The sequence below is a fragment of the Rana temporaria genome, chromosome 1, assembly GCF_905171775.1.
Source record: "Rana temporaria chromosome 1, aRanTem1.1, whole genome shotgun sequence".
NCBI lineage: Eukaryota > Metazoa > Chordata > Amphibia > Anura > Ranidae > Rana > Rana temporaria.
In genome coordinates, this window is record NC_053489.1 from 444,637,537 (window position 1) to 444,664,695 (window position 27,159).

The following is a 27,159-nucleotide window of genomic DNA, read 5'->3' on the forward strand; positions in this document are numbered from 1 at the left end:
GAGAGGTCCATGTCAGATCTTTTTCGCTCTTGCAGGCTCGGAGGTAATAATTCTCTCAGTGCTGAAGTTCAGCAGCCTTGTCATCACTGCACAGAAGATTTCTACAGGATTCAGCTACCTTAGAGATGCAGGACATATTGCACTACAGGCAAGTAAAGTGATTACAGCTATAGGAGCAAAACTATTTCATGACATAGGAACAGACGATTGTAGAATGTGAAAATTGAACACATAACTCCAATATCAAGCAAAGGTTTAAAAGGTACATAAATGACCTGTAGAAACATACCATGTCAATAACCATTTTCCGTAAAGTCTGGCGCTGCTTCTTAGTCAGGTTCTGAAAAATGTCACAGTTTTCTTCTTGAAGAAGTTTAAATCCTACCGCCAAGTGGTGATTTTCTAAAACTGAGGTATCATTATACATCAATGCCAACTCGGAGTCTGAAGGAGAAGACAATAATTTATATTAAAGTAGACATAAAAGGTAAAGAAGATACAGTAGGTGTTTGTGATATTGTGTTTTTAGCACGACAGCATCGCACTGATTCTCGACGACATGGTGCCGAGATCTCGCACTCACTGGAATAGTGACAGCACATTCCAGCGAGCGCGTCATAGAAGCGACGGGAGATCGGACTTGGATTCCCGCCAATTCTACACGTGTGCGGCGTTTGTTATGAATCCTGAGGGGGAAGTCCCCGCCGGATTTTAAATAAAAATTCGTCATGGGTTCCCCCTCAGGAGCATACCGGGTCCTTAGGTCTGTTATGGGTTGTAAGGAGAGCACCCCCTACGCCGAAAAAACGGCGTAGGGGGGTCCCCCTACAATCCATACCAGACCCTTATCCAAAGCACGCTACCCGGCCGGTCAGGAAGGGAGTGGGGACGAGCGAGCGCCCCCCCCCCCTCCTGAGCCGTACCGGGCTGCATGCCCTCAACATGGGGGGGTCGGGTGCTCTGGGGCAGGGGGCGCACTGCGGGGGCCCCCCACCCCAGAGCACCCTGTCCCCATGTTGATGAGGACAGGGCCCCTTCCCGACAACCCTGGCCGTTGGTTGTCGGGGTATGCGGGCGGGAGGCTTATCGGAATCTGGGAGCCCCCTTTAATAAGGGGGCCCCCAGATACCGGCCCCCCACCCTAAGTGAATGGATATGGGGTACATCGTACCCCTACCCATTCACCTGCAAGAAAAGTGGTAAAAACACAAATAAACCACACAGGGTATTAAAATATTTTATTAGTCTGCTCCGGAGGCCTCCCCTGTCTTCTTTAGCTCTTTTACCAGGGGAGGCTTCTTCTTCCGATTTCCGGGGGTCTTCTCCTGCTCTCCGGGGTCTTCACCGCTCTTCTGTGATGTCTTCTCCGCTCCGGGGGTCTTCTCAGCTCTGGGGGGGTCTTCTTCTATGTTCGCCGCTCTCCGCTCTTGACTCGGCGCACCCCGGTTCTTCCTCCCGCTGTCCGGTTCCTTCTCCTTCAGGGCTGGCCGCCGCTATACTGGCGGCGGTCAGTCCGCTCTTCTGTGACGTCATCTTCTTCTCTTCTCGTCTTCCGTCTTCTCCAGATGTTGACACGCCGACCGGCTCTTCTCGCTGCAATGACGAGTGTGCGGCTTGCGTCGGATTTATATAGGCCTCACAGTCCCATCATGCTCTGGTACCTACCCATGTGATACCTACCCACGTGGTACCTACCGGAGCATGATGGGACTGTGAGGCCTATATAAATCCGACGCAAGCCGCGCACTCGTCATTGCAGCGAGAAGAGCCGGCCGGCGTGTCAACATCTGGAGAAGACGGAAGACGAGAATAGAAGAAGATGACGTCACAGAAGAGCGGACTGACCGCCGCCAGTATAGCGGCGGCCAGCCCTGAAGGAGAAGGAACCGGACAGCGGGAGGAAGAACCGGGGTGCGCCGAGTCAAGAGCGGAGAGCGGCGAACATAGAAGAAGACCCCCCCAGAGCTGAGAAGACCCGCGGAGAAGACGTCACAGAAGAGCGGTGAAGACCCCGGAGAGCAGGAGAAGACCCCCGGAAATCGGAAGAAGAAGCCTCCCCTGGTAAAAGAGCTAAAGAAGACAGGGGAGGCCTCCGGAGCAGACAAATAAAATATTTTAATACCCTGTGTGGGTTATTTGTGTTTTTACCACTTTTCTTGCAGGTGAATGGGTAGGGGTACGATGTACCCCATACTCATTCACTTAGGGTGGGGGGCCGGTATCTGGGGGCCCCCTTATTAAAGGGGGCTCCCAGATTCCTATAAGCCTTCTGCCCGCATACCCCGACAACCAACGGCCAGGGTTGTCGGGAAGGGGTCCTGTCCTCATCAACATGGGGACAGGGTGCTCTGGGGTGGGGGGGCCGCAGTGCGCCCCCCTGCCCCAGAGCACCCAACCCCCCCATGTTGAGGGCATGCAGCCCGGTACGGCTCAGGAGGGGGGGGGCGCTCGCTCGTCCCCACTCCCTTCCTGACCGGCCGGGTAGCGTGCTTTGGATAAGGGTCTGGTATGGATTTTTTCGGCGTAGGGGGTGCTCTCCTTACAACCCATAACAGACCTAAGGGCCCGGTATGCTCCTGAGGGGGGAACCCATGCCAAATTTTTATTTAAAATCCGGCGGGGACTTCCCCCTCAGGATTCATAACAAACGCCGCACACGTGTAGAATTGGCGGGAATCCAAGTCGGATCTCCCGTCGCTTCTATGACGGCTTTGTCTCCATCGCGGCTGGCCAGCTCGGCGCTGGCTCCCGCGATGGGGCTCGTAGGTGCTCAATCTCGCGAGAAAGGGAGCGAGATTGACACAATATCGCGTGCACCTACTGTACATGAATAAGGGTACAGAATGCTCTTTGTGGAATGTTAACATAGAACCATATTAATAAAACCGACATTAAACTTTATTACAGAAAAAATATATAATATATATTATTTATCCGAATTACTAAATGCACAGATGCGCCTCATTTAAAGTCCCACCAATTTTTCTTACTTTTAACACATGCATATTTAGGGATGGAGGCGTAGACGTGCTAGTTGTGGCCGGTCACGTTTATTTTTAGACTAGCCATATTAACCACTTCCTTACTGGGCACTTAAACCCCTTCCTGACCAGAGGACTTTTTGCGATTCGGCACTGCGTCGCTTTAACTGACAATTGCGCGGTCGTGCGACGTGGCTCCCAAACAAAATTAACGTCCTTTTTTCCCCACAAATAGAGCTTTCTTTTGGTGGTATTTGATCACCTCTGCGGTTTTTATTTTTTGCGCTATAAACAAAAATAGAGCGACAATTTTGAAAAAAAATAAAATATTTTTACTTTGTTGCTATAATAAATAGCTCAATTTTTTTTTTTACGTTTATTTTTTTATCCTCAGTCTAGGCCGATACGTATTCTACATATTTTTAGTAAAAAAAAAAAAAAAATCGCAATAAGCGACTGGTTTGCGCAAAAGTTATAGCGCCTACAAAATAAGGGACAGAATTATTATTTTTTTTTTTTTTTTTTTTTACTAGAAATGGCGGCGATCTGCGATTTTTATTGGGACTTGCGACGTTATGGCGGACACATCGGACATTTTTGACACATTTTTGGCGCCATTCACATTTATACTGCAATCAGTGCTATAAATATGCACTAATTACTGTATAAATTTTTTTTTTTACTAGAAATGGCGGCGATCTGCGATTTTTATTGGGACTGCGACGTTATGGCGGACACATCGGACACTTTTGACACATTTTTGGCGCCATTCACATTTATACTGCAATCAGTGCTATAAATATGCACTAATTACTGTATAAATGCTTTTTTTTTACTAGAAATGGCGGCGATCTGCGATTTTTATTGGGACTGCGCCGTTATGGCGGACACATCGGACACTTTTGACACATTTTTGGCGCCATTCACATTTATACTGCAATCAGTGCTATAAATATGCACTAATTACTGTATAAATGCTTTTTTTTTACTAGAAATGGCGGCGATCTGCGATTTTTATTGGGACTGCGCCGTTATGGCGGACACATCGGACACTTTTGACACATTTTTGGCGCCATTCACATTTATACTGCAATCAGTGCTATAAATATGCACTAATTACTGTATAAATGTGACTGGCAGGGAAGGGTTAACACTAGGGGGTGAGGAAGGGGTTAAATGTGTACCCTAATTAGTGTTCTAACTGGGGGGGGGGGGGGGTGACGGGGGGGGTGACCGATCTATGTCTCTATGTACAAGAGACACAGATCCGTCTCCTCTCTCCCCTGACAGCACCGCTGTCTGCGAGAGCCGGGAATGAGAGATGATCTCATATGTAAACATATGAGATCATCTCTCATTGGCCGCACAGATCGCCTAGGAAACGGCCGCTCCGATTGGCCGTTCACGGCGATCTGTGACTGGCTGTGTCCAAGGGACACGGCCAGTACAGAAGTTCCCCGCCGCGCGCTCGGGAGCGCGCGCGGGGAACGTGTAAAGGAGAGGCCGTAAAAACACGGCCTGTTAGAGATTGGGAGCCGCGCTGAGGCCGTACAAAGTCGTACGGCCGTCAGCAAGTGGTTAATAATGAATAGAAGAGTGTATAATTTTTCCAATATATATATATTTTACACACACACGTGTTTGTGTGCGTGTGTGTGTTATACACGAGTCCTAAGTTATTTTAAATTGTCAAATACACAGGCAGTGGTTGTTGCCCTGTGCCTTATCCCAAAAGACACTCTATACAAAATCCTGACTCTACTATAAAGCATGAAACAACATTCATCAGGTAACAATTTTCCCAAGTAAAATGGTCTCAAAACAGGTGACCCTGTCCCCACCGTAGCCACATTTTCTTGTAACTTGGCAGCACTGAAACATGACGCAGTCTTCTACTGCAGTAGTACATTAAAGGTCAGTGTGTCGTGCTTCAAAGAAGCCTTTCTGCACACCAAGGATTGTCAATTTGTCAAAGCTGCAGACTTCCTATCAGCTTGAACACACTTGACTTCCGATCTTTACCATTATCAGAACTTTGCACCTGTAACCTCTACAGACTAGTAATCCCAAAAATGTATAGAAGAAAATGTCATCAATAGCAGCTCAATTGGCGTAGATCAACCATCTCTTACTTTTTAACATTTGGTTGTATCTCTTAAACATTTCTGTTTGCTTTAAAGCTGAACTCAAGGCAGATATAATATATATATTTTTTTCCTAAATGCAATCATTTAAGCAACTGACTTTGACCTGGAATCAGCCTCTTTCCTTCCCTGTACAGTGGGGCTCAAGTGTGAGAGGAAAAAGCAGCAAAAAAGACAATCAGTTCATGTGCTGACAAGATGTATTCTGATATGAGATGAATACAAGGTGATAGAACGATGAGCTCAGCACTGTGCTGCTTCTCTTTTCACTGTCCAGTCACAGTGGGTTCGATGATGTTGGTCACCAGTCTGAGGCCAAAAGGCATCTTGCAGTGAAATAGAAGTACTGCGGGGGAATTCTTTGAATCCAAAAATAAATAAAATAAGCATCAGAAACTGTTTATTTATTTTTTTAGGATTAGGTTTATTGAATAAATTCTTAAAATATGTTAATAGTAAAAAAAAAGTGCTCAGGTTTGAGCTTAACCACTTCCATACAGGGCACTTATACACCTTCCCGCCCAGACCAATTTTTAGCTTTCAGCGCTGTTGCACTTTGAATGACAATTGCGCGGTCATGCTACACTGTACCCAAAATACATTTTTATCATTTTGTTCCCACAAATAGAGCTTTCTTTTGGTGGTATTTGATCACTTCTGGGATTTTAATTTTCTGCTAAAAAAAAAAGAGATTTTTAATACAGCTTACCTGTAAAATCTTTTTCTTGGAGTACATCACGGGACACAGAGCGGCATTCATTACTATATGGGTTATATGGAGTACCTTCAGGTGATGGACACTGGCAATCTCAAACAGGAAATGCCCCTCCCTATATAACCCCCTCCCATAGAAGGAGTACCTCAGTTTTGTAGCAAGCAGTATGCCTCCCAAAATGGTCCCCATAAGAGGGGTGGGAGCTCTGTGTCCCGTGATGTACTCCAAGAAAAAGATTTTACAGGTAAGCTGTATTAAAAATCTCTTTTTCTTTATCGTTACATCACGGGACACAGAGCGGCATTCATTACTATATGGGATGTCCCAAAGCAATGCTTACAATGAGGGGAGGGAGAACATCTCCAAGACAAAAGGATTTAATTTAGAGAATACTCAAATCATAATAAATCCAACTTAGTTGAGAAAAATAATCTTAAATTTTAAATTTAACTCAAAAAAGAGGAGCCCCCGGAATCCGAGGGTCTCAAACTGCAGCCTGCAGCACTGCCTGCCCAAAGGCTGTATCAGAATTCCTTCTTACGTCCAACTGGTAGAATTTTGTAAACGTGTGGACAGAAGACCAGGTTGCCGCCTTGCAAACTTGAGCCATAGAGATCTGGTGGTGTGCTGCCCAGGAGGCGCCCATGGCCCTAGTAGAATGAGCCTTTAATGATACTGGAGGAGGCAACCCTTTCAAGCCGTAGGCCTGAGTGATTAATTGCTTAATCCACCTAGAAATGGTGGACTTTGCAGCTGCCTGCCCCTTCTTGGGCCCATCCGGTAATATGAACAGCACATCTGTTTTCCGGATCTTCTTTGTAGCTTTAAGATAGGCCTTCATGGCCCTGACGATATCCAAGGTATGCAGCAACCCTTCCTTTCTGGAAGTAGGTTTAGGGAAGAAGGATGGTAATACCAAATCCTGGTTCAAATGAAAACTGGATATAACCTTCGGTAGGAAGGAAGGATGAGGGCGGAGAACGACCCTGTCCTTATGAAAAATAAGATATGGTTCCTTACAGGATAAGGCCGCCAGTTCCGATACTCTTCTTGCGGAAACTATGGCGACCAAAAATACTAACTTCCTTGTCAGTAAAACCAAAGGAATTTCAGCCAACGGCTCAAACGGTTGTTTCTGTAAACTTGACAGAACAAGGTTTAAATCCCACGGGCAAAGCGGGGATTTAACTGGAGGTTTAATACGTAAGACCCCTTGAAGGAAGGTCTTAACCAGCGAGTGGGTGGCCAGCGGCCGCTGAAACCACACTGACAGAGCAGAAATCTGTCCTTTGATTGTGCTTAATGCCAATCCTTTATCCACTCCTAGCTGGAGAAAACTTAAAACTCTATCAATGGTGAATTTGCGAGGAAGCCATAGCTTGGACTCACACCAACCTACATAGGCCTTCCAGACCCTGTGATAAATCACCCTAGAGACCGGTTTCCTGGCTCTGATTAGGGTAGAGACCTCTACCCCTGAGAATCAGGGATTCAGCTTCCAGGCCGTCAAATTTAGATGCCGTAAGGCAGGGTGGAGGATCGGACCTTGCGATAGCAGGTCTGGCCGTAGAGGAAGAGTCCAAGGGTCTCCCACTACCATCCTTAAGATTAGTGAGTACCATGCCCTTCTGGGCCATGCTGGAGCTACCAGGATGACTGGTATGTGCTCCACCCTGATCCTGCGCAGCAGGCGGGGTAGTAACTGAAGCGGGGGAAACGCATAAAGAAGTTTGAACTGATGCCAAGGGCAAACCAGCGCATCGGTTCCGCAGGCCATCGGATCCCTTGAGCGGGACATGAACCTGTCTAGCTTCTTGTTGAGTCTCGATGCCATGACATCCACATCCGGCACTCCCCATCTTTGGCAGAGTGCTTGAAAGATTTGTGGATGCAGAGACCATTCCCCCGGCCATAGAGTCTGGCGGCTTAAGAAGTCCGCCTGAAAGTTGTCCACTCCGGGAATGAATATTGCCGATATGCAGGGCACATGAGCCTCTGCCCATAGGAGAATCAAGCTCACCTCTCTCTGAGCGGCTTGACTCCTGGTTCCCCCTTGGTGATTTATGTATGCCACAGCCGTGGCATTGTCTGATTGAATTCTCACCGGGAACCCCTGCAATTTTGACGTCCAAGCCCTGAGGGCTAGTCGAGCAGCTCTGAGCTCCAAGATGTTGATGGGCAACTGCTCCTCTAGCTTTGCCCAAGTACCTTGGCGAGTGCAACCATCCAAAATTGCTCCCCAGCCTGTCAGGCTGGCGTCTGTGGTCACTATCTTCCAAGCCACTGGGCTGAAAGATCTCCCCTTCAGTAGGTTCTGAGGGTCTAACCACCAACACAGACTTTGTCGGACTCTTGATGAGAGCGGCAACGGGATATCCAAGGCCTGTGGCCTTCTGCTCCATGCTGACAGGATGGCTGCCTGCAGGATGCGAGTGTGACTCTGGGCGTATGGTACCGCCTCGAATGTGGCCACCATCTTGCCTAGTAACCTCATACATAGGCGAATAGTCGGTTCCTTTTTGCTTAGAACCAGTAGGATTAATTCCTTGATGGCTTTGACCTTCCTCAGAGGTAGAAACACTCCTTGTTGTTCTGTGTCTAATCTCATGCCGAGATATTCCAACTGCCTTGTGGGCAGGAAAGCTGACTTTTCTCGATTTAGGACCCAGCCGAACTTCTCGAGGTATTGGACCGTGAGGGCCACTGCTCGCTCCAAGCCGGGAGACGAGTGATCTATGACTAGGAGGTCGTCCAGGTATGCTAGGATCGTGACCCCTTGGATCCTTAGTTTGGCTAGGATTGGAGCTAGGACCTTCGTGAACACCCGGGGGGCCGTAGCCAACCCGAAGGGAAGCGCCACGAATTGGAAGTGACGCGAAGCCACCATGAAGCGTAGATATTTTTGATGTGGCTGATAAATTGGAACATGAAGGTAGGCATCCTTTATGTCTATGGACGCCATGAAGTCGTCCTTTTGGAGTGTGGCAGCTGCTGACCGCACGGATTCCATCCGAAATGAGCGGATCTTTAGGTATGCATTTACCATCTTTAGGTCCAAAATTGGCCTGACATCTCCATTGGACTTCGGGATGATGAATAGGTTGGAGTAGAAACCTAGTCCCTGTTCCAGGACTGGTACCTCTACTATTACTTCCTGGGAAAGTAGATGATTTAATGCCGACATTAATGCGGCTCCTTTCTCCGGATCGTTTGGAATCCTCGACTCCTGGAAATGAGGAGGAGGAAACTTTAGGAAATCTAATTTGTAGCCCGTGGCCACGGAAGACCGTACCCACTCGTCGGGAATGCTGGCTTCCCAAACCTCTGAAAAGAGTCGCAGCCTTCCCCCCACCTTCGTGGGTGGGGGCGCCCCTTCATAAGGGCTTGGGGGCTGGTTTTGCTGGTTTGCGAAACCACTGCTTTCTGCCTCTAGCAGCCTGTCCTTGAGACTTGCTGTTGAAGCCGAAGTTTGCTTTCGCAGGAGGCCGTCGATACTGTTTGGCATTAGAGGGCCCCTGCCCAGGGGAGTACTGTCGTTTAAACGCAGGCCCCTGAAACTTCTTCTTAGTTGGCAAGAGAGTACTTTTGCCGTTTGAAATGGTCTGAATGTATTTATCTAGGTCTTCACCGAAGAGTCGTCCTCCATAGAAGGGAAACCCTACCAGGAGCTTCTTGCATGGGGGCTCGGCCTCCCAGCTCTTTAACCATAAGAGTCTTCTCATATGGATAAGGTATAACGATAAACGTGACGCTTGCTGGATAGAATCCTTAATTGCGTCTACTGTAAAACATATGGCCCTAGGGACATCCGAAAATTCTTCTGCCTGCTGGGCAGGAATAAGTTTAAGCATCTGCTTAACTTGATCCGATAATGCTTGAGCAACCCCAATCGCAGCCACAGCTGGCTGTACTACTGCCCCTGCCGTAGTGAAGGAGTTCTTAAGTAGTGCTTCCAAGCGTTTATCAACTGGATCCTTGAATACCTGTATGTTTTCTACAGGGCATGTTAACGACTTGTTAACACATGAGATGGCTGCGTCCACTGCAGGAGTAGCCCATTTCTTGGAAAATTTATCTTCCATAGGATATAGGGCAGAGAATCTTTTAGGTGGTAAGAAGATTTTATCTGGCTTGTTCCAATCTTGGAACAAAACTCCCTCTAATAGAGGGTGGATCGGAAACACTGCATTGCTTTGAGGCGCCCTCAGTGAGCCCAAAGCTGAAACCGTCGATACCTGGAGATCTGGTACTGGCAAGTTGAATGCATTATGGACCAAGTCCGTTAAGGCTTGAATCCACCAGCCCTCCCCTTGGGAGACTGCTCCAGACTCCTCTGTATCCGGATCTTCGATCCCTGAACCTACTTGGTCCTTGTCCAAGAGATCGTCCAATTCCCCTGAGGAAAGGACCTCCTCTTCTGAGGGTCCACGCTCGGGCGACGGAGATCTAATCCGTTTACTGCCCCGCATAGCTGTGGCTATCATTTTTCCCATTCTTTTCTCCATCTCTCTTAAAGAGGTGAGTAATACCTCGTCCGTGACCATCTTAGGGTTGGACTGACCCGCGCCAGCTCCAGCCCCAGATCCCGATGGCCCCAAGGCTCCCTGAGGGGAAAGCAGCGGCATAGCTTTGTCCGAGACCTCAGACTCTCTGGGGGAATCCCCACCTCTTGTACCCTCTGACCCGGATGCCATGGTACAATACCGAGGTACACCTGCTACCTATTGGTACTGGAACTATAAAAGTTAATTGCCCAAACACCTGTTTGGGGGATAAAAAATGCTTCCTCTCCCCTAGATGACTTTTTTTTTTTTTTTTTTCAATCTTTCTTCAATCTTTCCCTTTTTTTTTTTGTTTTTTGTTTCAAATCCAGGAAAGAAAAATCATTCTGTCCCCCTGAGTAGTATTGCAAGAAAAACTATGAGATGGAAAGAAACAGCCTATTTCTAGGCTTGAAAACAGTCTTCTGAAGACTGCAATATTCTTTTTGGCCACTGTGTGTCCTCGGCGCCCCGTGCTGCCGCTCTGGTCTTTCCTCCCCAGTTCCAATGTATCGAATGCTGTTTGGAACGAAAAGGAAGGGCCGCCCCTTCCTTAAACCACTGACCCGCCCTTCCCCCCTCAGCTAAACGGCGCGAATTGCGCCTATAACACGTGAACGCGCGCGCCCGCCGATAGGGGGGGGGGGGTTGGGGGGGAAGGGAGCCTCTCTGCTCCAGCTGGAACCACGAGGAGGTCAGCGTTTTGCCTGCTTTGCAGGCTCTGAGGAGGAAGACTGATGGAGCATCGCCTGGAGGCTTGCAGGTAAGCATAGCTCTCTGACACACACATACATTTTATATTACACAGGCCCTACTCAAATGCTTTTCCAACACTACAAGGGAGGTCACTTCTTATGGGGAAAAAATACACATAGAGCCATCCTATCATTAAGATATGTGACTAGTTTGCCAGATGCAGCGCATAACTTTAGGCATGTCCCCTGTGACCCCCCAGAAAAAACCTGCTAAGAACCAAGTTCCGCAAGTTTTCCCCTCACTTACCTGCTCCATGCCGCAGGACTTTGCCAAGCAAGAGGCCCAATCTTCCCCCATCTCCGTGGGGATGTCTAGACCTTCAGGCCCTGGGTTCCTATGAAGGATCCACTGTCCTGGGCCCATATAGCACTCTGGCAACAGAAACATTAGGCACCCAAAGGTTTCTAAGTTCTGGGCCCAGGGTCCAGCTCTCTAAAAAGAAAAGCATTATGGGCTATACCCCAAGGGTTTGGGGTCCGGTTACTGACCACTTTAGCGCTGAGGCCTTTGGACAGAACCGGTTAGCTCACCTAATCCCAAGGATGCGGAGGCAAGCTAAACCATGACCAACACCTAAGACACTGGCGTAAAAACTGAGGTACTCCTCCTATGGGAGGGGGTTATATAGGGAGGGGCATTTCCTGTTTGAGATTGCCAGTGTCCATCACCTGAAGGTACTCCATATAACCCATATAGTAATGAATGCCGCTCTGTGTCCCGTGATGTAACGATAAAGAAATAAAAAAAAATTACCGAAATTTAGAAAAAAATATTTTTTTTTGTTTCAGTTACAAAACATTGTAAATAAGTACGTTTTCTACTTCACGGATGGGCACTGATGGTACTGCACTGATGAGGTGGCATTGATGGGCACTAATATGCGGCACTGATGGACACTGATAGGTGGCACTGATGGGCACTGATAGGCAGCATGGATGGGCACTGATAGGCGGCACGGATGGGCATGGATGGGTACCGAGACTGTAATGTGTTTTACTAATGGATGTCAATCAGTCCCAAACAATAATGTCTGCCAATCAGTGATGCCCATTATGGGCACTGATTGGCATCCATTGTGGGCACTGATTGGCATCCATTATTTAGTTCTGATTTGCATCCCTAGTGGTCTAGGGTGGCATATCTGTGGTGGGCATCCCTGGTAGTCTGGTGGCATCCCTGGTGGTCCAGTGTGGGCATCCTCGGGGGGGGGGGGGGCTGCTCTGATAATCGATTAGCACAAACCCCCCCGTCAGAAGAGCAGCCGATCGGCTCTCCTCTACTCGCGTCTGACAGACGCGAGTGAGGAAAAGCCGATTACCAGCTTTTCCTGTTTACATCGTGATCAGCCGTGATTGGACACGGCTGATCACGTGGTAAAGAGTCTCAGACGGACACCCTGCAACAACGATTGCCGCGATACGCGCCCCCCGGGGCGCGCAGCGGCTCAATATCCTGAGGACGTCATGTGACGTCCAGTCAGGATATTGAAACAGCTTTGCCGACGTCATTTTGCTATATGGCGGGCGGCAAGTGGTTAAAAGACTCAAAATTGCTAGGGTCCAGAAACAAGGCCTCATACACACGTACATTTTAAATAAAAAGTGCTATAAAGCTGGTACCGACGACAGGAAAAAACGGTGTTAACACGATTTTATCCACGTTTTGCATTGGTGTCAAAGCACGTTTAGCTGCACTTGCTTTCAGCCGTGTTTCTCTGCCTCTATTCAAAATGAATGGTTCCCTATGGGAGCCCATTGATTTGAATAGAAGTCGGATCAAGATCACCACAGTGATCTATGCCCGGAAGTGGGAGCAAATACCTGTATTACACAGGTATATGCTCCCTCCTTCCCCCGAAAGGTGTCAAATACATAACCACTTAAGGACTGCCTCCTGCACATATACGTCGTCAGAATGGTCGTGCGCGCGACCTGGTCCGAAGCTCCGTGACCACGCCCGTGGGACCCGCGGCATTATCGCCGCCGGTGTCCTGCGATCACACCCCCTACAGTAAGAATCACTCCCTTAGGGCACACTTAACCCCTTAGCGCCCCCCCCCCAGTGGTTAACCCCTTCACTGCCATTGTCATTTTCACAGTAATCAGTGCATTTTTTCCCAAAAATTGGTCAAAAGTGTCCGATGTGTCCGCCATAATATAAAAAAAAAAAAAAAAAAAAAACGCTGATCGCCGCCATTACTAGTAAAAGACACTATAACTTTTGCGCAAACCAATCAATAAACGCTTATTGCGATTTTTTTTTACCAAAAATATGTAGAATACTACGTATCGGCCTAAACTGAGGAAAATACGTTTTTTTATATATATTTTTTGGGGATATTTATTATAGCAAAAAGTAAAAAATATAGAATTTTTTTCAAAATTGTCCCTCTATTTTTGTTTATAGCGCAAAAATAAAAACCGCAGAGGTGATCAAAAACCACCAAAAGAAAGCTCTATTTGTGGGAAAAAAAAGGATGCCAATTTTGTTTGGGAGCCACGTCGCACGACCGCGCAATTGTCAGCTAAAGCGACGCAGTGCCGGATCGCAAAAAGGGGCAAGGTCCTTAACCTGCATAATGGTCCAGGTCTTAAGTGGTTAAGAAGGGATCAAAGTCTTTACCAAAGCAGTACAGAGCAGTTTGTTTAATTTTTATAGTCGGGAAAATACTGGAGACTTTATTAAAAGAATAAAAAACAGAAGAGTTTTTGGTAGAAAACAAAATTATAAGCACATGGATTTACAAAAGGCCAAATTTGTCAATAAAGGAATGGCTGTGGATATAGTATACTTGTTTTTGCCAAAGCGCTTGACACAGTTCCCCACAATTTGTGAATGGATAAAAAACTGTCAAAGACCATATTCAGAGAGAAGTGATTAATGATTTAATTTCTGAATAGTGTAAGGTTTTTAGTGGTTTACCCCAAGGTTCAGCCTAGGTTCACATTGATGTGATTTGACATGTCAAATCACATGCAAAATCGGCCGGCAATGGCACCGCTTGATTTGACGGCTTCGCACCGATTCTCAAAAAGTTATAAACGCTATAACTTTTGCACAAACCAAGCGATAATTGCGATTTTTTTTTACCAAAAATATGTAGAAGAATACGTATCGGCCTAAACTGAGGAAATTTTTTTTTTTTATATATATTTTTGGGGGATATTAATTATAGCAAAAAGTAAAAAATATTGAATTTTTTTTCAAAATTGTCGCTCTATTTTTGTTATAGCGCAAAAAATAAAAACCGCAGAGGTGATCAAATACTACCAAAAGAAAGCTTTATTTGTGGGAAAAAAAGGACGCCAATTTTGTTTGGGAGCCACGTCGCACCTCGCACGACCACGCAATTGTCAGTTAAAGTCAGTGAACATTTATATTTGTGTAATTCTCACAACTTTTAGCCATGGCTGTAGATTTCCAGTGTCTAGGGATAACTCATCTAGCAGCTATTAAGAACCAAAACAAGGCCTTCTTGGTTAGTGCTATGGAGCCAGGAAGAACAGATTGAAAAGCAAGTCGGGGGGAGGTTTGTCTCTTAGTAAATGACATATGATCGAACACATCAAAGATTGAAGACCATAAATGGGTGAGGCATGGGCACCAAATATGTAGCAACATCTTAGTGGGCATCAAATCATCTCCATCGGGAGCAAGGAACTCGAGGAATAATGCCCCATACACACGATCGGAATTTCCAAAGGAAAAAGTCTGATGGACTTTTTCCATCAGATTTTCCGATCGTGTGTACCCCCATCTGAATTCCATCCCTTAGATATAGAACACGTTCTATATTTTTCTGATGGAATTCCGATGTGATTTGGCCGGGCAAAAGCCTGATCGTGTGTACGCGGCATAACCTGTGAGGGTAGGGATACCACCTAGTATTTTAAAGTTTCTTTCCGGAGTTTAAATAAGTATGGTAGCTTGCAAGTTAACATAAAAGGCTAAGCAATGTCATTTTCCAATAACCTACATCCCTTTTTCCCCTCATTCTGTTAAATAGTATGTTGTGCCAAGGGTCATGTGTGTTATTTGCAGAGTATAAAGCATGGAAACTGAGTGGGCTGGTCCCTCTGTCCCATTTTTAATTTTTTTTATTTAATGGGCTATTGTTTTGTATCTTATTTTTGGCTTAAAAAAAATGTAATTGTTTATTTTACTTTTATTAATTTTTTTTACTTTTCTTTCTCTTTACATTTCTTTTATCACTTGTATTCCTATTATAAGAAATGTAAACATTCCTTGTAATAGGAAAAGTGTGTGACAGGTCCTCTTTATGGAGAGATGTGGGTCCCACATCTCTCCTTCAGGCTGAAAAGAGCGAGATAAAAAATAAACCGTCTCAGCCTTTCCAGCCGCGAACCCAGCATTGTTTACTTCCACAGGCCCAGATGTGATGGGCGTCATAATGTCGCGTCTGGGCCTCCGAGGGTCACAAAGATGACTGGGGATGATCTGGTCAGCAGAAATCTCTATGCTCAACTTCCGGCGGCAACCGATTCATTCTCGCAGAGGCGAGCCGGTAGAAGCATCGAAGGGCGGCGGGAACGTCGCCTCCCGCCACCTGTAAGAACGAGCTAGCGTCTTAACTGCCGCTATGATTGTTCTTAAGGTGCAGAAAAGCAGAGAGTCAAATCCATCTCTTCCCCTAGTGAAAGCACCACACACATAGTAAAATACAAGCAATGGTTAGGCACACAGTTAACCCTTTGATTGCCGCTGATGTTTAACCCCTTCCCAGCCAGTGTCATTAGTACAGTGACAGTGAATATTTTTAGAACTGATCACTGTATTAGTGTGACTGGTTCCCACAAAGTATCAAAAGTGTCAGTTAGTGTCGGATTGCATTACCAGTATAAAAAAAAAAAAAAAAATACATAAAAGTTCCAGTATATAGCCCATAGTTTGTAAACACTATAACGTTTATGTAAAGCAATCAATATACGCTTATTTAGATTTTTTTTTAACAAAAATATGTAGCAGTATACATATTGGCCTACATTTTAAAAGAAATTTGATTCTTTTATTTATTTTATTGAATAGGTTTTTATAGCAGAAAAAAAAAATAATAATAAAAAAATGAGATTATATACATATATATATATATATACACACACACACACACACACACACACACACACATTATATATATATTTTTTTTTTTCAAAATTGTCAGATTTTTTGTTTATAGCGCAAAAAATAAAAACCGCAGTGGGGATCAAATACCACCAAAAGAAAGCTCTATTTGTGGGGAAAAAAATGACACATTTTATTTGGGTACTCTGTTGCATGACCGTGCAATTGTTAGTTAAAGTAACGCAGTGCTTTGCAAAAAATGGCCTGATAATGAAGGGGGGGTAAACCTTCCAGAGGTCAAGTGGTTAAACAGTGTTTATACTTGCAAACACACCAGTGCTACAATGGCAAAAAAGACTTACTGGTATTGATAAGAAACTGATTTGACACTCCTGGGTGATCCACGTCATGAATGGCACTAGCAAATATGGCAGCCATAATTTCCAGATCTGTGAATACAGCCTGCAGGAAGATTTATAAGGTCAAAAGCATATTCCAAAATGTCCACCAAAACAAGTTCAAGAATAAAGTTAGTCTTACATGCTGAAATAATGAGGGTGTGTTTTAACTAGGTCTTTAGCTGTTTACCTGGAGTTTATTTCTTTGCTTGGATGGAAAGGGAGTATTAGAAGTACTACAATCCTTCGCATTGACACCTTCCAGTGCTGGTTAATTAACCAAAAGCCTAGGCATTTTGTCATGTTATCACTTTTGACAGGCAGTATCAGAGTTCAGAATGTAGTCCAGTATATATTTTCTAATTTTCACATCACTATAGTTATATAGGCAACAACTGAGCGTGTGTGTTTCAAATAGTTTTTATTGAATTGAAAAAAAAAAATTGAGAAACAATAAACAAGACTCTTAATAAATGGTTAAAGTAGAAGTAAACCCTCCTATTGTTTTCAGCCAAGGAAGCTGCCATTTTTGTTTGATCTTCAACTACCATGATGCTACACATGTGATAAGTTATCACACCAGCCATTGGATGGTTTGAAAGTTTGGTTAGAGCACAACCAATGTGATAGATAGCATTTCCGGCATGCCGGGAATGTAACTGTTTATTTAAGGCTGCATTCCCCTAAACTGGAAGCAGACCCAGCCTCCGTCGGTGGCCGGTTGGTTGAGAAGAGTAACGGATATCCATGCAATGGAGGACTTGGTAGCCACGGAAAAAGGCCTGAATGAAAAATTTTCCAAAACCTGGTTCCACTGGCACAAATTTATCTATTCAGAGGAATACGGACAGTTAAGGGCCCGGTCCCCCTGAAAGGGGTGGACTCTAAATGCTCCCCGGCTGGGGTGGTTGCGACCGGATGGTGGTATTACCCCCTACCCCCCCCCTTTTTTTATTTTTTCCCTCTTCCCCTCTCTCTCTTCCTCTTTTCTCCCTCTAGCTTTCGTTTTCCACTCTGAACTCCCTTCTCGTTGCTATGTCAGCGTGTTAGAGCCGGTTTGTCACTGGACTCGCATTCAATTTCTCTCTTTTTCTCTTTAACAAAAAAAGGCAGAAGCCGCAAAACTGGCCATGCGGAGTACAGATGGCTCCCGCTCTTTTGAAAAGCGCTGTGAGCTCCCTCGGTTAGCTTATTCCTACTATATGATGTTTCATGCATGTATGACAGTTGGGGGAATGCAACACTCGCTGTAATGTAATTCAGATGTGTCTCTGTATTTCAGTTTGTTCCTCCTTTCTAAATAAAGAATTTACAAAAAAATAACTATTAAATCTCTGGGTTTACTTCCACTTCAAACAACAGTCAACGTAAAGGTAGTAGTTCAAACATAGCAAAAGTAGTCATACAACTTACAAAAGCTTATAAGTGGAATAACATTCAGAGTAAACAGTGTAGTATTTAATACATACTACCTTGTGATTTCAATGAATTATACTCAACGGGAGCTTACTTTTAGTAACATATGTAACGTGTGCAAATATGCACATGGAGATACAGGATGGGAGTTGTAAAAAGGACAAAGAAGAGAATAAAGGGGGTAGCTCAATCTAATATAGAGAGGGGAAGAACAAACTGAGGGGGTAAGACAAGCCGAGAGGTGTGTTCCATTTTAAGTTTGTTGAAGAGGAGGAGGAAGTTCATGGCTCTTTGTATATGGTTCTCCATGTAGACCAGGGGTGGCCAACCAGTGGCCCGGGGGCCACATGTGGCCCGCGACCTCCTGTTCTGGAATAGCGGGTTAGCAAGCCCAGATCGCAGGTTGCCGATCTGCCATACCACAGCATCAGTGTTGTGAATGAAGCTGGTGGTAGAGGAAGAAAGCGGCTGCAGACCAGAGCCCCATAAGCTGATGTTTCCTCTGCAGCGCCGGCTTTGCCACAGAAGGAGTCTATGGCAAAGTTCAGCTAACCCGCAGGATAGACACAGGTGCACTACGCTGCACCCGTGGTGTGGGTAAACTGCAGCACATCAGTTAAAAGCAGTCTTAGGCCTTTTCCACATGATCAGCCCGACCAAATGGGACCCTCAATTCACCTCTACAGAGCGACAGATGTCCATTTACGCTCGCCTACCTCCAATCCAAAAAACAGAAGGGAATTCATCCCCTTCCATCTGGGCAGATCGGAGGGCCCATAGTAGCTGTGACCGGTCATCTGCACGCTTCGCTCATTGTGGCCCACGACTGGTTACCAAGTTGCTTAAGTGGCCCTCGCTATTCAAAAGGTTGGGCACCCCTGATGTAGACCATTGTTTATGACATTTGGAAAGGCATCCATGCTTATATGCCATAATTTGCTCCAGGGAGTATTTTTCAGAAATTAGATTTACTACTTCACCTGAGTTTGGGGCCAAGTTGGATTTCCACTTCCTCATAAGGGCCAAGCGTGTGGCAAATAGAACATGCATGAACATCTATATCTGAGGTCAGGTGGAAATATTTTTATTTTAATACTGAGAGTAGTCGATCTAAGGTTAGGTCTAGAGATAATCCCTGTCAGTTTTCATATGAGCCTGAAAATCGATTTCCAGTAGCTACGGATGTTAGGGCAGTACCACATTACATGAGACAATGTGCCCACCATGCCACAACCCCTCCAACATAAATTAGAGTAATCAGAGTTTATTTCATCCAACATATATGGTGTGTAGTACCATCTTAGATGGATTTTCTGTGCCATCTCCCAATATGTGGAGCATTCTGAGGCAGACAGGTTGGTTGTAATTCCCTTATGGTAAGGGTGCCCAACCTTTTGAAGAGCTAGGGCCACCTAAGTGACTTGGTAACCAGTCGCAGGCCACAATGAGCTGAGCACGTGGATGGCAGCCCACTCTACTCTATAGAGCCCACTCTTCTTTTTTTCTTTGCGCATCGGATTTGAGGTAGACGTTTGTAAAAGGACATAAGTCCATTTACATCTATTACTCCTTAGAGGTGAATGGAGGGTCCAATTGGGTCGGACTGACCGTGTAAAAGGGGCCTATAGCTCAATGTAGGTAACCCACAGGTGCACTGCTCTGCACCTGCGGATCAGTTTGAAAGCAGCCCTGTAATCACTGCAGAACAGATATGCCCATATATACACTGTGATTTTAGTAATAAACGTACCTTTAATAACCGTATTCTATTCTATTCCATCCCAGAGCAGGAAGGCGTGGGCCACCTACGTACTTGCCTAGATGGCTGCAGAACTAATCCAATGCTACAGCTTCACCCCCGCTGCCTATACACAGAGAACAGAGCAATCAAAGACTGCTGATCACTCAGTTCTTTGGTCTATTTTGAGCACAGAATGGTGACTGTCAGTCACTGTTCTTAACCCTGCTCCTCCAGTGCTCATTGGAGCGCCAGGCTGTAAAAGGGGAGAAACAGCTGGCACAGGTTCGGAGAGGCTGAGCCAGCTGCTGGTCAGGCATCTGGGTGGATCCTGACAAAAACAACTACAGTATCCCAGCGCCCAGAGGCGATTCAGTTCACATCTGTTGCGCTATATACGTTTTTCACTCACTCACTCATCTCACAAAAGTGAGAACACCCTCATATTTTTGTAAATATTTTCTTCTATCTTTTCATGTGACAACACTGAAGAAATGACACTTTGCTACAATGTAAAGTAGTAAAGAGTGTACAGCTTGTATAACAGTGTAAATTTGCTGTCCCCTCAAAAAAATCAACACACAGCCATTAATATCTAAACCGCTGGCAACAAAAGTGAATACACCCCTAAGTGAAAATGTCCAAATTGGGCTCAAAGCTGTACACTCACTACTACTTTACATTGTAGCAAAGTGTCATTTCTTCAGTGTTGTCTCATGAAAAGATATACAATATTTACAAAAATGTGATTAGGTGTACTCACTTTTGTGAGATACTGTAAGTGCACTCCAGTGACCCACATTATTATTTTTTACACGTGGCTCCAGTTTTACTATTTTTTATAACAATAAAGAAATTAAAAAAAAATGTAATGCAGTAACTGTTAAGTAAAGAAAAATTTGCGGATTTTAGCAGTGCATGCCACATGGGATTTTTAAACACTGTTAAATGCATATATATTTGTTTATATATATATATATATATATATATATATATATATATATATATATATATATATATATATATATATATATATATATATATATATATATCCATATATATATATCCCCTACATATTTCTAAAAGCTATCAACTACTTTGATAGCTTACAATGTAGTCTAGAGGGTGAAGTGTTTAAAACAAGCTCATGACAGTAGTCGTTTTTAGTCAGTTCCCAGCTGTCATGGTAAAAAGTGATGACTTTTACAGTGCTGGCAGTGTGGTACGACCCCATGCCTGCAAGCTGTGATTCCTGTACTGCCTCCGCCTTGTGAAACTCCTCCTCTTATCACCTCTGTAGTACAGAAGGTAGGCACTGTGAAATGTGCGACACAGCAGTGCCTACTCACAGGGCATAGTGAATATATGTCACAGAATTCAAGAAAGTAATCATGTAGGGATCTTCATAAAGTAAGTTTAATACTGCAAGATCATTCAGTTGAACACCTTCACACCAGCAGTGCACATATATGTGATCTCTCGGTGAGTGGGCCTTAACGCCAAGCAGCCACATATATGCGTACCAGAACGTAAACAGTGTTGTGCAGAGAGTGCGCGCCCTACGCAGTTACCGGCGGCTAACAGAAAGCTCCCGATCTCTTTTTTCGATCGGAAGCTTTCCGATCATGTTACCGCGGTGACAGCCAATCACGCCGGTCACATGATCAGAAACCTCTGCCCTCTTAAAGGGCCAGGAGGCGCTGGGATTAAGAGGCTAATATGAGTAGACTGGAAATAATTGAAATCCATAGATATGCTTTAAAGCGGAGTTCCACCCAAAAAATGAACTTCCGCTTTTTGGAGGAATCCACCTCCCTCTGGTGTCACATTTGGCACCTTTCAGAGGGGGGGGGGGATATACCTGTGTAATCCAGGTATTTGCTCCCACTCCTGGGCATAGGTTGCCTCGGCGACCTACGCCATGTCCGGCGCCTACTTCGCCCCCCCCCCCCCAGCGTAACTCACGCATTCGCAGTAGGGAAGGCTTCACTTCCTGGATTCCCTTACCGAAGATGGCGGCGCCTCCACCCGAGAGACAGATCGGCTTTGGGTGCAGGCGCCCTGGACAGGCAAGTGTCCTAATATTAAAAGTCAGCAGCTGCAGTATTTGTAGTTTTAATATTTTTAAAACTCTGCTTTAAGGGCCAGTTCACACCACATGCAATCCAGTGCTGTCTTTTTTTTCTGCATCAAAAATGCATAGAAAGTCAGTTATATGGTTTCCAATGGTATAGTTCATACCAGTGCAATCAGTTCCAGGACTTTCCAGTTCCAGGGAAAAAAAAAATGTAAAACATGCTGCATTTTTCCTGTACTGGACCGTACGCAGCAAAAAGCATCAAAAACGCTCCGGAAAGCACCTACACACACCAAAAACGCACTGGAACACACATGTGTTTTTTTTTAAGGTTAAGAAAAAAAAAGAGGGGTGAAATTGCACTGGGCTGCATCAAATATGCACCAAAATGCATCAAAAAAAGCACTGCAAGGCATCAGAAGCACATTTTTGTTGTCCGTGGAAGGAATTATGCCTCAAGGGCCAGAAAAAGGCAAGCAAAGGGCTGCAGTTCGGGGACCACTGCTGTAGACCAGTGTTTCTCAACCTTAAAAAAAAAAAAAGATGGCAATGGCAGATCTTTATATTTCTATCCTGACGGGTTCTATTTCCTTTATTTAATGTCATTAAAAGTGCAAGTTCTAAAACAGTACAAACAATGCCATTTGATGTCCTATCCTGTGGTTTTGCACTCTATAATGTGCACTGGCACTATTGCCAATATGCACTGCTAAAATGTGTTGTCATTTTCTAGACACCTACCATTTATTTTAGTATCGTTTCTAAACTGGTATTGAACTGAACAATGCAAAAAATACAAGCAGTTTCTAGAGCAAAAAAAGTGTGTCCTACTGATACAGGTTTGCTATTCAGTTTAACGAAAGAAGAACTGGCAAACATTCACTAGCCAATAATCCCCTCATCTATATCTGCGTACACTGCCTTCTCCCTGTGTTAGTATGCGGGATTGCCAGTCATATACAGGCCAGGCAGCTAGAAAAAGAGTTGCTTTACTTTAGGGGTACTAATTCAAATTAATGGAGGTCCACTTAGTAAAATCTTCTTCCAGAAGAGGTCCGAGTCACATGTTTGTGATATGACTCAGATCCTTTACATTACAGCACCCTCTCCTCCTAGGCGTTCCCATCTCTGGGGAACGCAGGCGAAATTGCATTTTCCCGACCCGCAGAGGAACACGCCACACTTTGGCACATGGGTGCACCGAAATGCATGATCCTGCAACACCATGCAGCTTGGTGCTGATGGGCTGACCTACCTTTGATATGTGCAAGCAAATGCGCACGCACAGATCTGATCACAATCCCATCCTTACATCAGTGTCTATTGCACATCACATCAAGGTCCCCCCTTCACAAAAGTGTTCTCCCCCGTGACATCAACACCCTCCAACAGTACTGTCCTCAGCCCCCCCCCTCCCATTACAGTACTCAGCACCACCCCCCCCCCCTATTACAGTCCTCAGCTCCCCCACATTATTATCTTCAGCCCTCTAATACAGTATTCAGCTCCCCCACATTACTGTCCTCAGCACCCCCCCCCCCCTGTCCTCACCTGCCTCACATTACTATCCTTAGCTCCCCTATTACTGTCCTCAAACCCCTCATTACAGTACTCAGCTCCCCTACATTACTATCCTCAGCCCCCCCCCCCATTACACTACTCATAACTCCCACATTGTCCTCAGCTCCCCATTACAGTCCTCAGCTCCCCCACATTATTGTCTTCAGCCCTCCAATACAGTATTCAGCTTCCCCACATTACTGTCCTCAGCCCCCCCCCCCCCCATTACAGTCCTCAGTCCCCCCCTACTACTGTTCTCAGCTGCCCCACATTATTGTTCTCAGCCCCTATTACAGTCCTCAGCTCCCCCACATTATTAACTTCAGCCCTCCAATACAGTATTCAGCTCCCCCACACTACTTTCCTTAGCCCCCCCCTCCACACACTACTGTCCTCACCTGCCCCCCATTACAGTACCCAGCCCCCCTATTACTGTCCTCAAACTCATCATTACAGTACTCAGCTCCCCTACATTACTATCCTCAGCCCCCCCCCCCCATTACACTATTCATAACTCCCACATTGTCCTCAGCCCCCCCCCCCCCCACATTATTGTCTTCAGCCCTCCAATACAGTATTCAGCTCCCCCACACATTACTGTCCTCAGCCTCCTCCCATTACAGTCCTCAGTCCCCCCCCACTACTGTTCTCAGCTGCCCCACATTATTGTCCTCAGCCCCTATTACAGTACTCAGCCTCCCTACATTACTATCCTCAGACCTCCCTCACCCATTACAGTACTCAGATCCCCCCCTTCCCCCGACATAGTACTCAGCCTTATTTTATTTTTTTAACTTCATAACTTTTTATTGTTGTTTGCATAACAAAAGTATATAAAAAAAAGCAGTACACCAATGTGCATAACTTGACATATTGAATACACAACCATATTTTTTTATTTTTCCCCTTTTTCCCCCCTATTCCCTTCTACCCCTTTCTATTTCTTTATATCATTGAGAAGCGTGAAAAAAACTCTCAGTTGCAGATTGTCTTCCCTCGTTTCCTCCCAACCCTTACCCACCCACCCCTCACCCACCCATCCCCCCCTCCCTTTCCGCACACCATAAATCAGTTTTTGAAGTTTATATACTTCGTTAATTAACATTTCCCTAAGAAAGGATGCCTGATAGCGTGTTAAGATATGTACTAAATTTGAGGGCCGACTACCATCATCTTATATAGGACATCCTGTTTCGTCTAGCCAAGGTTTCCACATCCTCACAAACTTTCTGTAGTTGCCCTGTCTGGTGAGTGTCACTCTCTCACTCCAAATCATTAAGTTAATGGTTTCAACCCAAGACTTGGTAGTGGGTGGCGTCTGGGCATGCCACCTCAACGCAATTAACTTCCTTGCCTGGAAGAGGCATCTCAGTACCACCTCAAGGGAGCTGACTGGCACTTTATCTTCCTCTATACTGCCTAGTAGGCATGTCTTGGACTCAGCTTCTAGCTTTGTTTTAAAAGTTTTATTTATACTCAGCCTTAACTCCCCCCACATATTACAGTACTGAGCCCTCCACACACATTACAGTACCTAGCCCAGCAGATCTGAATGGAGGACGGAAGCTGCAAGCTGGCAATTGGTTGCTTGGACCGCCCTTAATCTTTGCAACCAATAACTAACTTGTTTGCCTTATGCAGTTCCCACCCTCCCTCCAGAACTGTTCCGCCTCCCGCTGTGGGCTCTGCAAAGATGAATGCGTGACATCTGAGAGAAAATCAGGCTCCTTAATCGCGCGACCACTGCGGTCTGGGTGAGAGAGAGTGATTGTGGGCCCGACCCAGACCGCCATTTAGTGATGCCTACTTTACTTTTATGATAAATAGAGAATATTCACAAAACTAACAAAAAAACACTGACCTCCAGAGCAGGGGTAGACAGGAGAACATGGGTTGACTGTGCCACATCTGCTGCATGGATGTTGTTATGGTAAGCGACATCTGAGTGGTAATGATCCTCCAGTGTCATCATGTATGTAATGAAAGTATCCGAAGGAATTCTGAAGGTCTTCAGAAGATCTCTTTCCTGAGAGGCAAACGGGCAGTTAATAATCAAAAATCTACTTGAAAAATAGTCAAGCTTTGATCATGAAGGCATATACATCAATGTTTCTATAGATCAGGGGTCTCCAAACTTTTTGAACAAATAGCCAGTTTACTGTCCTTCAGATTTTAGAGGGGCTGGACTGTGGTCAGTAGAAGTAAAAAAAATGACATTGCGCCTGTGGTCAGTAGGAGGAGGAATTGTGCCCCATAATGGGTATTAGTGATAAAAATAATGCCTTATCGTCTGAATCAGTGGAAGAAATCGTGCCCCATCATTGGCATCAGTGGACGAAATAGTGCCCCATCATCTGTATCAGTGGAAGAAATAGTGCCCCACAGGGGCGGACAGACCATTGAGTCACTCGGGCACTGCCCGAGGGCCCCATGCCACTAGGGGGCCCCATCAGGGTTGCCAGGCTCAGTAAAACCAGGGACAGTATGTAAAAATCTGTGTTTTTTTTACATCTGTGCCTGATATGTCTGAAACCAACATGCTTTTGATGTGAAAATCCTGATATTTTAGTTGCCCCGCCTCTACACTACCTCCTGGTGTGGTGGCCATCTGTAAGCCCGGGGCCCCATAGTCTTCTATTGCCCGGGGGCCCCATGAGTTGTCAGTCCACCCCTGGTGCCCCATCATTGGCATCAGTGGACGACATAGTGCCCCATCATCTGTATCAGTGGACGACATAGTGCCACATTATTGGTATCAGTGGAAGGAATAATGTCCCATCATTTGTATCAGTGTAAGAAATGGTGCCCCATCATTGGTGTCAGTGGAAGAACCAGGGCCCCATCATTGGTGTCAGTGGAAGAACCAGGGCCCCATCATTGGTGTCAGTGGAAGAACCAGGGCCCCATCATTGGTGTCAGTGGAAGAACCAGGGCCCCATCATTGGTGTCAGTGGAAGAACCAGGGCCCCATCATTGGTGTCAGTGGAAGAACCAGGGCCCCATCATTGGTGTCAGTGGAAGAACCAGGGCCCCATCATTGGTGTCAGTGGAAGAACCAGGGCCCCATCATTGGTGTCAGTGGAAGAACCAGGGCCCCATCATTGGTGTCAGTGGAAGAACCAGGGCCCCATCATTGGTGTCAGTGGAAGAACCAGGGCCCCATCATTGGTGTCAGTGGAAGAACCAGGGCCCCATCATTGGTGTCAGTGGAAGAACCAGGGCCCCATCATTGGTGTCAGTGGAAGAACCAGGGCCCCATCATTGGTGTCAGTGGAAGAACCAGGGCCCCATCATTGGTGTCAGTGGAAGAACCAGGGCCCCATCATTGGTGTCAGTGGAAGAACCAGGGCCCCATCATTGGTGTCAGTGGAAGAACCAGGGCCCCATCATTGGTGTCAGTGGAAGAACCAGGGCCCCATCATTGGTGTCAGTGGAAGAATCAGGGCCCCATCATTGGTGTCAGTGGAAGAACCAGGGCCCCATCATTGGTGTCAGTGGAAGAACCAGGGCCCCATCATTGGTGTCAGTGGAAGAAATAGGGCCCCATCATTGGTGTCAGTGGAAGAACCAAGGCCCCATCATTGGTGTCAGTGGAAGAACCAGGGCCCCATCATTGGTGTCAGTGGAAGAACTAGGTCCCCATCATCGGTGTCAGTGGAAAAAAATAGGGGTTACAAGGGATTAAAAAAAAAAATCACGGTTCGGATTGTTCCTCGGATCAGAGTCACGGATCGGATTATTTTTCGGATCACCA

The 27,159-nt window shown here is 45.7% G+C and overlaps 1 protein-coding gene across 4 annotated transcripts in view; it reads right to left on the minus strand.

Moving 5' to 3' along the window:
- Nucleotides 1-27,159, minus strand: part of PDE4C (phosphodiesterase 4C) — a 368,145-nt gene that overhangs the window by 22,362 nt on the left and 318,624 nt on the right. For all 4 annotated transcript variants that reach the window (XM_040326959.1, XM_040326973.1, XM_040326966.1 and 1 more), the window contains 3 exons: nt 25,267-25,431; nt 16,579-16,678; nt 290-444 (listed from right to left, as the gene is read on the minus strand). In XM_040326959.1, coding sequence (XP_040182893.1) covers nt 290-444; nt 16,579-16,678; nt 25,267-25,431 — 420 coding nt within the window. The remainder of the gene's footprint in view (nt 1-289; nt 445-16,578; nt 16,679-25,266; nt 25,432-27,159) is intronic.